This window comes from Helianthus annuus, chromosome 12 (genome assembly GCF_002127325.2).
Source record: "Helianthus annuus cultivar XRQ/B chromosome 12, HanXRQr2.0-SUNRISE, whole genome shotgun sequence".
NCBI lineage: Eukaryota > Viridiplantae > Streptophyta > Magnoliopsida > Asterales > Asteraceae > Helianthus > Helianthus annuus.
This window is the reverse complement of record NC_035444.2, coordinates 24,567,308-24,581,241: the sequence shown is the minus strand read 5'-3', so window position 1 is coordinate 24,581,241 and position 13,934 is coordinate 24,567,308. Positions and strand designations below refer to the sequence as shown.

The 13,934-nt window shown below is 37.8% G+C and overlaps 1 protein-coding gene across 1 annotated transcript; it reads right to left on the bottom strand.

Moving 5' to 3' along the window:
- Nucleotides 1-3,158, bottom strand: LOC110892611 (protein FAR1-RELATED SEQUENCE 5-like). Its single transcript, XM_022139766.1, has 6 exons — nucleotides 3,140-3,158; nucleotides 2,230-2,613; nucleotides 1,759-2,143; nucleotides 1,397-1,655; nucleotides 771-1,304; nucleotides 1-645 (listed from the first exon to the last, which is right to left on the bottom strand). Exons 1-6 carry the CDS (start codon nucleotides 3,156-3,158, stop codon nucleotides 1-3), a joined length of 2,226 nt encoding a protein of 741 aa, XP_021995458.1.
- Nucleotides 3,159-13,934: the final 10,776 nt, after the last annotated feature.

Sequence of the window (13,934 nt, the reverse complement as noted above, 5' to 3'; positions counted from 1 at the left end):
CTAGTCAACTTCATCAGCTTCTTCACCGTCATCCTCGGCCATAGCTTGTTCTTTAGTCTGGGTAGGGTTTTTGCAAGTACGTTTGTTATGCCCGTATCTAAAACAGTTTTGACACTGACGGCTCTTTTTACCCAACTGACTTAATGCAATTTCATGTTTAGACTTCATCTGTTTAGGCTTACCCATACCTTTGAATCTTGTTCCAATGGGAACATGAACGGTTGCATCAGATGGTTTTGTGTTACCAGTAATTTCGGCAAACCTTTCACGACGGCTCTTAGGTGGAGCATTGACGACCGACTCATCCGCAGTTTTGAAATAATTAACAACATGATCCCTGAACGAGCATAGCGCATCAAAGTTGGTGACAAGCTTGTTAATAACGGACTCTGTAGAATATGTGATCTCACGTACAACACGGTTAACTTCATTATAACGATCCTCGGTCTCATTGATACCTAGAATAGCACCAGGGGCACTATTTGGAACAGCCGCCCGTGTCCAACGTCGTAATATATAGCGTTGTGGAAAGTCCCTAATGTCCATCATCCTTAGCACACAAAAGATGTGCGAGCACAACAACCCAAACTGTTCGAATCTTTTGCATGTACAATACACAGTCATGTCGTCCTCCCGCATCATAACCTATAAAACACCATTAGAAATTTAGAAGTTTTCATAAATAACACTACAAAACACCATATGCAACTGGAAATCGGCAAAAGCTATACAATTTTCAAAAATAACACTACAAAACATCATGTGTATACCTCGAAGAAAGTAGTGCATGGTTGTTCCCAGTCCTTCACAAAAAAATTAACGAAGTCAGCCACGTTTTCCCACTTTCCGATAGCACATCTGTGTATACCGTTTTGTATCTCCAACTGCTGGTCAAAAAATATAGTGCGTGTGAATATCCTGGATGCTTGATCTTCCAAAACAAAGTCTTCAGCCCATATTTCAGCGTTGGTATTTCTGGTGTCATGGTCATTCTTCCTGTGCTCATGTCTCTGAGCTTCAATAGCAGAATCAAAATGCCCGAGAAATTCGATAAGTGTGCAACCCGGGTTACAGAACTGTCCAAAGAAATGGTTCTCACTCTCTGAACGAGAAGAGGTACGCATAAGCCCGGACATGACCTCCTCACGATAAAGTGACTGCAGCCACTCATGATCAACCAAGTTAAAATCGTTCATTATGGTAGCCCACTCACTTTCAAACTTAACAGGTAGAATTGAATCGGTCCACACAATGGCACACAGCCTCTTTTTGAAATCTGTATTATTGCAGATTGTAGCACCACCCTAAAACACCATTGAATAACATATAACACCATAATCACCAAAAAGTATGTAAAAAGTATAAAGAAAGGTTAAAAGGACGAACAACTGAACACCTTAGCAGAAAGCTTGTCCATGATGTGCCACATGCATAGCCTATGTCTACTCTCGGGCCATGTATCTTCAATAGCCTTCTTCATGGCTGGGTCTTGGTCGGTGACAATCACCAGAGGGGCCCGACCAAATGCTTGACGAAACACATTTAACAACCAACTGTAAGTTTCAGCAGTTTCGTTTCCTATTATAGCATCACCAAGAGTAACGTTGCGATTGTGATTGCCGATACCGGTAAATGGAACAAACATCATGTTGTACCTGAAAAACAAATAATGAATAAAAACACCATAAAACTGAATGACATATACTGAAGAAAATAAGCTGTAAAAATCAAAATAAATATAATAATTACCAAACTTACTTGTTACGACGATATGTGGCATCAAATGAAACAACGTCACCAAACACCAAAAAATTCCTTTTGGCATCTTCATCTGCCCAAAACAAACCCCTTAAAACCCCACATTCGTCTATTATATACTCCATTGTAAAGTTTGGCATGTACTCTTTCTTCCTCATAAGCCGTTTAATCATCATATCAGCGTCAAACTCAGATATATACCTGTTCAGGTCTCGCTTGAAATTTTTAAAATCGTTTTTGGTTGCCCCAACCTTGTCAAACCCACCATACAATGTCCTCATGATATTAAACGCTTTGACAGGTCCAATATTCAAGGCGCTCAACGCGTTAACGGCTTGCTCTTGCATATAGTTCATACCTCGGTTAGCGAGGAGTAAATGCCTATCTTCCTCAGCAACAAAAAGTGATTATGTGCCTCATTGAAAGAATATACCTCGTATAGATTCGAAGGCATTAACTTTACACACATACGTGCTTCACACCCCGTCCTTATAGAAGGAACACGGCGAACAGATTTCCTCTTTGACCCATTATTTGAGGTATCAATCTTTTTAGATGTATCGATCGCCTTCAAAGGTTTAGTCCCCTCCTTTGAGCAAACGAACCATTTAGATTTTATAACACCATGATGCGTGTATTGAGAAGACTTCCTGGCATTGAAGCCTGAAGACATTGCATACTTCTGACAAAAGAGGAACGCGTTGTTCACCGTATCAAAGGTCATCTTATCCTTCGGTTTAAGCGATTCATCTACCTCCGGTAAATAAGTCTTCTTACCGGAGTTTGGAGACAGATGTAGTTTCCCAAGCGGCTGATAGGTTTCAAAACCTGCGAAAATAGTTAAATTGATTGATTCTACAGAAAAAAACAATAAAACATAATACGCATAAAATAACACCACAAAACAACTGTTATAAAAAAACACCCTCTATTTAGATGAAAAAACACCATGAACGTATGAAAACCTTGTAAGGAACATCACATGCAAAAAAACACCATGACTCGTCATCAACTGATATAAAAAACACATACTAGCTTCAACTTCGATAACATACTTAAAAACACCATGCACATATAAAAAACACCCTGAACGGGTTACACATGGAGTCATCACAAAAATTGCGTATAGTAAAGTAACACACATTGAAAAACACCATACAGTGTACCAAAGTAAAAACACCACAACAACTATGCAAAAACACCGGTGCAAAAAAAAAAAAAAAAAAAAAAAACACCATATAGAGTTATAACTGGTGTTCATGAAAATTCCAATAAAAATAACAGATGATTGAAAAAACTGACAATTACAATTAAATGAACAATGTTCTTGCATATTCATTACAATTACATAATAAGCTGCGAATCAAACATACAGAATTACCTTGATCGTCGTTCTCCATGAAGAAAGAAAGTATGAATCAGATTAACAATTGTATGCGTATGCAATCTCTATGCGTGATCAAATAATAAACTGATAGCGATTTTATAAAGATTAAGAAGAGATCGAGATAAGGTAAAGATTTAGATGAATCTGAATGATTAAGAAGAGATCGAGATAATTAAAAGATTTAGATGAATCTGATAATATATTCAAAAATCGAATTCCCTAAAAAAACTCAGAAAAATCGGTTACAAAGATTTGATCCTTAATTAGGTTTATTGGTAAAATTACTAATATAACCTTAATCTAATGAAATTAATATGGAATGATCTAATGGCTGAGATTCTTTCTCACCTTTCTCACACTTTAGGCCTTTTTTACAGGATCCTTTACCTGTTTTAGGCATATCTCGACTTTGTATTTTCAATTACATGACACAATTTTTATGTAACTGAATCATGTGAATAAACTTTTTTTTATTTTGTAAAGCTGAACTAAAGCGATACCACCTGAACAACATGTGTACGGTACTAATATTCATTTTTGTGGTTCTTTGTTTCGATACGAGTCTATTTCAATCTTTTTAGTATTTGTTCACTACTGGTTCCGAAGAGGTCCAATACCACAACATAACTTTGTAACTGGCAACTTTATGTTTATATGTACCGTTTATTAAAGTTTAATACTATTATAAGCATTGCCTTATATTTTGTGCACAAACCGAATTTCCACCTCTAAGGGACAACGGGGCACCCTTACGGGTACCACATCAAGGTATGAGCCCATGCTAGAGGAACCCGTGCAAGGGTAGGACATAAAGGTTTGAGGGTGGGGTCCATCTCTTGAATGGTGTGTGTGTGAGAGATTGGTGGGTGGGGTAAAAAAAAGGGGGGTCAATGGTTTAAGGGTACTTTGTAGTGTAAGGGTAGGGCGTTGTCAGTGGTAGTTTGTAATGAATTTGACATGTCGTCGATTTATTGATCGGGGCAAGAGTACTACTTTGGGTGCCCCTTCCTAATTTGAATAGTTAGATACCAATTATCATAGTAAGTATCTAGACCCTAGACGGCTAAACCCTTGTCTTGAAATTTGGGATATATGGTGAATCATTTTATAGGCCATTGAACATTTAACTATATGAAAACTTTGATGTTTAATTTTTCATAATATTTTTTTTTATTTGTTTAAAGTCGATTTTGAAACGTGTGAATTGAGATTTTATTATGGATGCTATATGCCATATATTCATATAGTTCAAATATTCATATATACTAGTTGCTATACACATGAGTCACGACTAACCCGACCATATATTTTCAAGTCTTTTATTAAGACATCATCCAAATTGATAATTTCTAAATGACCATTAATACTCTATTTCAGGAACTTCGAATTATCTATCTTTTCATCATGTCAACCGTGAAGGACTTATAATCTTAACATCATAAAATATATTTTGAAATAAAATTTCTTTGATTGCAATCTTCACTTACAAGCTTCTTGTAGCATTGTTGCAAAAAATCCTAGCTACAAGCCATCTTGTAGCGTTACAAAATTCATTTTGAAGTTAAAAGTTTCCCTTTAGGATTCTTGTCACCCAAAACGTGATCTTAAGTAAATCCATTCAAAAACCCAATTTTAAATATTGACTACTGAAGTTTTTATATTTTTACCTATTACGATTCTATATTTTTAATAATTTAAAGTTTTAGCAAACATAAAATAATACCTTATAGTTTTATATGAATATATAACTAGGTTAGAACCCCGTGTGTTACACGGGTTGAATAAATGTTTTTATATATTAAATAATAAAAAGTTATATCTTTATGAACCTCGTATATTGTACGGGTTAAATAAATGTAATTTTATATATCAAATAATAAAAAATAGTTATATCTTTAAAAACCATGTGTATTACATGGATTAAATAAATGTAATTTTGTATACTAAATACTAAAAACGTCGTATCTTTAAAAAACCCGTGTATAATCGGGTTGAATAAATCTACCAAATAATAAAAATATTACATCCTTAAAAACCTTGTATGTTACATGTGTTGAATAGATCTAAAAAGGAGTTATATCTTTAAAAACCATGTGTATTACAAATATTAAATAAATGTAATTTTATATATTAAATATTAAAAACGCCGTATCTTTAAAAAACCCGTGTATAGTCGGGTTGAAAAATCTACCAAATAATAAAAAAATTGTATCCTTAAAAACCTTGTATATTACACGTGTTGAATAAATCTAATTTTACATAGCAAATGATAAAAAGTTATATCTTTAAAAACTTCGTGTATTACACGTGTTATATAAATGTAACTTTGTATAGTAAAATAATAAAAAAATATATTTTTAAAAACCCCGTGTTTTATACGAGTTGAATAAATATAATTTTGTATACCAATTAAAAAAAAGTTATATTTTTAATAAATTAGGATAACATTTAATATTAATTTATTATTTATATTTTTAATATAAGATAAGTAGGAAAGAGAGGTATTTGTTTTAAAAATATATTAAATTAACAATTTAGATTTGAGGATAATATTTTATTAAAGTATGATAAGATTTAATATTAATTTATTATTTATTTATTTTTAGTTAATATAAGAAAAATATAGATTTGAAGATACCTTCTATGAATGACACCTATCCAAAACTTGATTTCTTTTATTATAATAGATAGATGCATAAATATATTTTTTTTGAACGACAAATTTGGATCACTGACGGACCACTAGAGTATCATCGTGCCACCAGCAGAACCACCCGATCATATCCATCTCCACTAGGCAATATGCCTATACACCAATTCAGGAGGAGACCCAATAAATCTGGGAAAACACCCTTTGTGAGATGCATAAATAAATATGGTTTGAAGAAACACGTACCAAGTCTAAAATGTGGAGTTTATCCTTGAAGGAATGGTCTCGTCAAGAAGATTAATCCTTAACCTCTCCTCGTTCAATGGCTGGGAATAGAATTTGTAAAACGTTAACATCGTGAAGCTCATTAAAAGGAGGAGAGGTGGGGTGGGGTGGGTCTACTTGAAACCACCCCGGCGTGAGAATAAGTATCGTTTAGGGAGTGATAACGAGTGTGTGCTAAGAGTGAGAGAGTGAAGAGTCGGTACCTCAATCTTTGGAAGATGTCTCGTATTTATAGTCGAAGGTGGGAGAGGAGAATGGTGGGCTGATGGACCTTGGTACAACTGTCGTTGTCGAGAAAATATCCATCTGGTCGCCTTCGACAGGACAGGAAATGTCTGCAGAGGGGAGGCCGACGTGGCGCCATGTGATTGGTCAACTAACATTGCCCGGGTGTACCTTCTGTCGGCCTGCATCAGTCGTTAGTGGAGATCGTGTAGCAGTGCCTGCCGACGTTTGGCTGGTGCCACGTGTCTGTCGTTTGTACCTGTTGTCCCCTGCACGATCTTTCCAGCAACGTAGGTGTAATTGCAGGGTTTACTACGAGCTGATTGTTTGCAAGGTGTCGCCAAGTGTACCACCTATCCTTTATGTAACTTGTCGGTATACACGCACGCAAAAGCCTCTGTCAGGACTACTCTAAAAATTGTTAAGTGTCATTTGTTTTGATTATGGGTATGGTCGCGTGCACGTATGGCTAGGCACATTATTTAGTACCATACCCCTTCAGGTTTTGAGACAGGTAAACAAGTATGAGACTATTTTTGGGTGATGAGACATGTATTATTAGACTATTACCATGCTCATAAAACCTTTTATAATTAAACACATAGCCTGTGTATATCCAAATACTCGTTCTTAAATTTTGGATCTTCTCGTAATCCCTAAATCAAAATATTGCGTGTGGGTTTACTATATCATGGAAATATGATATGATTTGGAAGTTAATATTTGGCAAACCACTTAGTTAAGGGTTAATGGATTTAAACACCCCCAACTATGGCCATTTGGCCGATGGCACTCTCAACTTTGACTTTGGCTCCCACCATTTCCAACTTAACACATTGTTTGTCATGGCACCCCCTTGTTAAATAAACACTAACCTGGTTAGGAAAATTGGCCTACGTGTCATTTTAATCCGATGTGGCATGTATGACGTGGCCACTTTTTGATGAAGCGGCTTGTTTCAGATTAGGTGTCATGCTGACGTGGCCCCTATCTCTCTACATCTTTTCCCCACCTCCATCTCTCCACCAAATTCCACCAAAAACCATCACCGCCCACCACCGAACCCCCTGCCACCATTTACCACCATCATCATTTACACCAGCCGCCATTTAACTTCACCATTTACCACCACCCACCAACGCCCTACCTGCCACCATCCTCCCACCACCGCCCCGCCTGCAAGTCTGTAACATGAAGCAAAGAGAAAGTGGCTCAGATCTCTAACATGAAGATCAGACAAGATGGACGATCACCGCCATGGCTGCAACACCGGTTGCACCGTAAGAGCAAATAAAAAGCCCTTGTTGGAGCTCTCACATACCATCCGGGTTGCCCCGCCAAGATACGGGTCGATGTTGACCCCATGACTGATTACGATGCTCGGATATGAATACGTACACAAATCATTATCATCATCGCCTTCTCATTTTCATCTTTCAACAGCGATTTCACACTGCAAGTGGAGGTGAAACGGCGGATTTCACCGGCGACGGCACCACTGTTCCCATCCTCAACATCATACCACCCCCTGAAATAGCTCTAGAATAGTGAACAACGAGTGTTTAACTGTTAATCTAAACAAATTACCTCATGATGATCAGAAACAACACGCCATTCTTTCCGAGAGGACTGAATCTCACTTGGATTTCGTTCAAACGTAAACGGCCAGCGGTGGTTCCGATTAGGTGGCAGAAACCCTAACGGCTCAATCTCATGTTGCTCCGATGTCGGTGCCGCTAGAGCTAGGGCTAGGCAAAGTGCTAGCCAGCGTCCGTCGGAGATCGGAAAAACGGCTAAATCTCATGTTACTAGCGGCCGCGTCCATCGAAGATCAGAAAAACGGCCAGCGGTGATTCCGATTAGGTGGCGAAAACCCTAACGGTGAGATGAGATGGTGTCACACCCCAACTGATGGCGGAATCATCGGGGTGCGGCACTGAGCGAAACAGATTGTCCAGAAGTTTCCACAACAACTATTATATAAATTCAGTTTACATGACACGTCCCATACCGTGTCCCAAATAAATAACAAGTTATCATAGAAAGCAACTAGGCAAATAATTCCGTTCCGTCAACTCAGATTCAATTATTACAGACAAATGTTTATTATTTCTAGACTCCCTAGCCTCGATTTCATCACCATGCGCCTAAGCATCTTAGCAACCTAAGCACCTGTCACATACGTTAAAAATAAAGTCAATACATATAATGTAAAGGTGAGCATACAAGTTTGATAATAGCATATAGAGTTCGAATAGTTTACGCATAACCAGGCACGTACATAGAGGAAAACGATGCATGTTAATTATCGACATGGGACCATCGATACCAATGACTGCGGGTTGACCGTCCGAGACGGTTCGCAATACATGATTACCACCGTAATCCATGCAAGTAATTGTCCTTAACAACCCCCGTGTAAACGGGTGCTGAGTCCAAACTATAGTACTATGTTGCTAAGGCAGGTAGATAGCACTCCACGTGTAAACATAATAAACAGCATTCATTTAGTCAAGTAGCACATGCAAATGGTCAGCGTTCAAATAGTTTGCGTTTGATGGTGATTTGATAGGTAACGTATGTAACACCCAAAAGTGCTAAAAGCAAAAGGGATCGAGTATACTCACAGTGATTGATTGTGGATTGAAGGGAGCGCTGAGAGTAAGATTAGCCTGAATAGTTCGATAGCATAACGATAAGTAACGCGGAAAAGTAAACAAGTATGGATGGATCGAATGGGCTGGTCGATCGAACGGCAGGTTCGATCAAACGGTCTGTTCGATCGGCTGGTATATCCGATTGGACAGTCCCGTTCGATCGGCCGGTAGGCTCGATCGGCTGGACCATTCGAGTGGATTGTTTCTTCCTCTGGTGTGTTTGTGTTAGAGGATTTGAACTTTTGAAGTTTTCGTTGTAGTATTTGAGAACACTGAAGTGTTCCTACCTTTCAAGTCGATCGATCGAATGGTTCGTTCGATCGGCTAGCTCGCTCGATCGGTTAGCTCACTCGATCGGCTAGCTCACTCGATCGGCTAGGACTTCAGAGTTAGCCCTCAACTGAATGTCACTCGATCGAACAGTCTGTTCGATCGGCTGGCATTCCCTACTACAAACGAGTTGTGAAAACGATTAAGTGTTGAAGCATAGTAATGTTCACCAATCGAGTGCCATGTTCGATCGAACACTACTTCGTCAATACTATACCTCATGAAATTTTGAAAGTGTGGGATCATGTGCTAGCCGATCGGCTGGCCCGGTCGATCGGCTGGCATGTCCGATCGGCTGGGCTGTTCGAACAGCCTAGCCGTTCGGCCAGCATTTCTGACCTGATCAGCCTTTCGTCTAACACTTGGCTGTTTTGTTTATTTGTCATTCTTTCAAGGTATCTTGACAACGTGTTGAACTATGGTAATCTCCGTTCCTACTTGTTTCTTTGGCTCGAACAGGAATCACCGAAGTCCGGCCGGTGAACGGTTCGGAATGTCGGTTTAGAGTTTAACCCGAAATCGGTGAACCTTGTTCATAGAACCCGAATCTTGAACCTTTTAACTATTTGAATGATTAGTTAGCCGGTTCAAGCTCCGTTTCTATTGATTTGAAGGCATTGAGTGTGAAAGAGTTGAAAGAAAGTTGGAATTCCTCCTTTCACTCCTTCACAACTTGTGGATGTTTAGATCTTTGATAGATCTTAACTTGTTTATGTGGAAATCGGTTAGATCTAAGCTAATCATAGTGGAATGAGGCCAAAACATGATGTTCTTCAAGAACACCATGATGACATCACCCAAGAATACTTAGATCTTGGTGATTTCACGGTTAGAATCCAAGTGTTGAAAGATAGAAAGGTGTAGAATCAAGTAATGATAAAAAACGTACAAGAATTAGAGTAAAAACTTACCGGGATTGAGAGAAATCTGAGAAAAGGTGAAGAAGATAGCTGGTTCGGTCAGATCTTTCCAAAAATGGAAAGTATGACAATGACAGCCCTATTTATAGGCTCCAAAAGAGGAAAGTGGCAGCCGATCGGCCAGGAGCTCCGATCGAGTGGGCTGCTCGATCGGCTGGCAAGATGCTAGCCGATCGGCTGGCCTGTTCGATCAGGTTGCCTCCTGTTCGATACGCGACACACTTTGAGTATTTTGTGACGATTTTCGACGTTTCGATTTCGATGGACGATGATACGAATACTATAGAGTTCCTAGTCAAATTACTTTCAGTCCCAACTACTATATCTAACATACAATCTTCTATAAGTCACGTTTCGATGTCGGTTTCGATTGAGTTCGACTGCCTTTCGAGTTTCGATTTGATTTTCGATTGCTTTGCTCGAATACCACACCAAACATAAAGTAAACATGCACAAGTAACACATAAGGCACACACACACGTATAATAATACCACCATTCGCATAATTCGAGTCTCGAGTTCGATTGATTGTTAGATCGGTTTGATTACTGATTAGGTTAACTTTATCGCATTGTTACTTCCTATCATTCACAGTCGTAGGTCGGTTCGCTTTTAAAACACATTCGATTACCTCGATTCTTGCTGATTACAACACTTACTCCACATAATACAACTAAAACATAAGTACGACTATCTACAGTCAAAGAAAGTCTAAGTTGACTTGGACTTGACTTTGACTTTGACATTCAAAAACACGGGGTGTTACAGATGGAGTGGGGATGATGAAACCCTAACGGGGAGATGAGATGGAGCGGTCGAAGTGGTGGTGTTAAGTGAGAGATAGGGGGTGAATATAAACTGATTTTTATATATATAATATATAAGTTTTCATCATCAGCATGCCACCTCATTAAAAAAAGCCACATCATCTAAAATTAGCCATGTAGGACAACAAAACTAACCAAGTTAGTGTTTGGTTAACGACGGGGTGACACAGCAACCCAAGTGTTAAGTTGAGAGTGGTGGGAGCCAAAGTCAAAGTTGAGAGTGCCATCGGCCAAATGGCCATAGTTGGGGGTGTTTAAATCCATTAACCCCTTAGTTAATGTGTGCAACTTTCGAAGTTGACTTTGGTTGTAACAATCTTGATTCGTGTGGTTATTTCAATACTTATAGAAATTGAGAAATTTTGGTGGAGTGTAGTGATTTCTTTTGTTTAACGTTGACTGAGGTACGTGTAGATGAGCCGACTTGGTTAGCCAGTCCTAATATACTTAGAACTGGTTTGTTAAAAACTCGAATCTAGTTAGATGAGCTCGAGGCTCAAGCCTACATTTTAGCTTAATTTAATTAATGAACTCGAGTACAAGCTTCACTTATCGAGCTCAATTAAGCTCTTGGGTCTAAAAAACCATGTTATTCATAAAACTTTTATTTAATATGTTAAACATATTTTTATATAATAAGAATTGTTATTATATATAAAATTATGATAAAATTAGCTAAGTAATATGTAATATATGTTAACTTTATAATTCTAAATATATGTATATATAAACAAAATAATTAAGTGGTCAATAAATAATAAAGAGCTCAACTCAAGCCTTAGAAATATAGCTTAAATAAAATAGAGCTTAAGCTTAGATGAGCTTGAGCTCGGGGTTGGCTAGGCTAGGTTAGAGCTCAAGCTCGTTTACATTCATGGTTGTTGTTCAAATTTTAAAAGAAAGTTAAAAAAAATGTGTGGATGTTCTTAAGAGTTGACGACATCAAAGACACTAGAAAATACACAATATTTTGGCTGTGAGGGATATGAAAAGATTTTGTGATTCAAAAAATGTTTGATGTTTGATGAAAGTATAATCTTTTGTGTGCTAAAACAAGTGGAAATATGTGCTAAAAAATCAAAAATAAAAAATCTATTGGTTTATTGGAAAATATTCGATGATTATGCATGAATTTTTAAATGAAGATTTGAGTTTAAAAGGTTTAATGTAAAATTATGAATTAGATGTTGTGGAAGCTTATTTTAATGTTACATCACATGCCCAATCTAAACTAGCACAACATCATATACAAAATCAACATCGTTAGCCTCATTATAGAGAGCCTGGGGATGTGTTTGCTGGGCTTAATCCCAATGAACCAAAGGATTTAGTCAATATTGGGCTGCCTAGATGTGAAGCATACTCGTAAGGTTAAACATATCCAACGGAAGTTTGTTATTTTAATAAGTTTCTATATCATTTCAAAGTTTGAATTAGATTTTGAGTCTATTTAGGAGTAACACCTGTTGGTTTTTATGGAATAGAATGGAATGGAATATGTTAATTTATTTTGTTGGTTCAACAAAAAAAAATTGAAAATGAAGAACATAAAGAAAAGAATCTACATTCCAATTCAATCCAGATTTCTTTTCATTCTATGACACAAACACATCTAAATCCCAAATCAAATTTCAATTCTTTCGCAAAGTCCAATTCCCTTACATTCCATGAAACAAACACTACCCGAGTCAAATTAGGAGGCTTGACTTGCAAGCAAAGAGTTCGTATATAAATAGATAATAGTTCTCGTTGTAAACAAACAATTCAATTTTAAGTTTTAATAAAAACGAAAAAGAAGTCGTGGGTTTTGTCCAACCCACAAAATACAGTGTTCGGTTTTCATTTGTTGGCGTTTGATACCGATTGCCCCTACATTGTTCGTGACCAACCTCTGGTATAAGAATCAATTCTTTGATCTTTTAAAGAGAGGAAGACGGTGGCGGACCCAAAAAGTATTTGCTAGAGTGTGGATGAGGGGTTCAACTATGTTTTCAAGGTGTGTAGTCGGGGTTTTTTGCCTAAAAAATACACAATTTTTTTCAAGGGGTGCGCCTGCTCAACCACCAAGACACATAGGCCCGCCCCTGGAGAAAGGAGCAAAACGTATATATGATGATGACAAGACCTTGAGACCAAGTATTCGTTCCTTCTCGTTAGTTCCACATGAACCATTGGTTAAGACTTAAGACTCAAGAGGGGTGGGCCTCCAAATGGGCCATCCCTTTAAGGGAATGCTTCCCTAATCTATGGGTTGGACTGTGAGGTTCGGATCTAGTTAATGGGCCCAGAATAGGGTATTTCTCGTCTATCACCCAAACTCGAAGTATGTCAATGCTTACCATCTAAGTACACATCATACAAATTACAAATACCACGAGGACCACTTTACAAGGTAGTGCACATGTGGGAACGTTTTCAACATATAAATGCTCGTCATACATCGTAAATTTAGAGTTTGTTTAGGGTGTAAGTCAAAGTACTAGTTGCCTAGTTGGGGTGGCATAAGGAAAAGTTAAAAATTTTGAAAGTCAAACATGTTTGGTATTAGGGATGAGGTCAATACTATACTGATACCGAACAGAAGGTACTGATCACGAAAAACACAAAAAGTGGGTACCGGTAAACCGACCCAGAATACTATACCATACCGAACCAAAAGTACCGTTTTTGAAAACACAAACCGTAGGTACCAAATTGGTATAAAAGATGGCTCGGTAAGGTGTCGGTTCGGTACTCGGTACCAAATACTCATCCCTAGTTGGTATGAGGCTTTTGGTGTTACAAATGGTATCGAAACTGCTCATATTATGTTTTGTTTATACTGATACTGCAAACCCCATCAAGGATGATGAGACCCTAAAGAGGGTGTTTGTGACACCTTAGGCGAATTTTACA

Bases quoted from the DNA above. Each gene is read 5' to 3' on its own strand.
- LOC110892611 (XM_022139766.1), bottom strand. The intron at 2,144-2,229 runs GTATGTGTGTAA...TTGCTGAGGAAG, and splicing joins AAGGACGGGGTGTGAAGCAC to ATAGGCATTTACTCCTCGCT. The intron at 1,305-1,396 runs GTGTTCAGTTGT...ATGGTGTTTTAG, and splicing joins TGGACAAGCTTTCTGCTAAG to GGTGGTGCTACAATCTGCAA.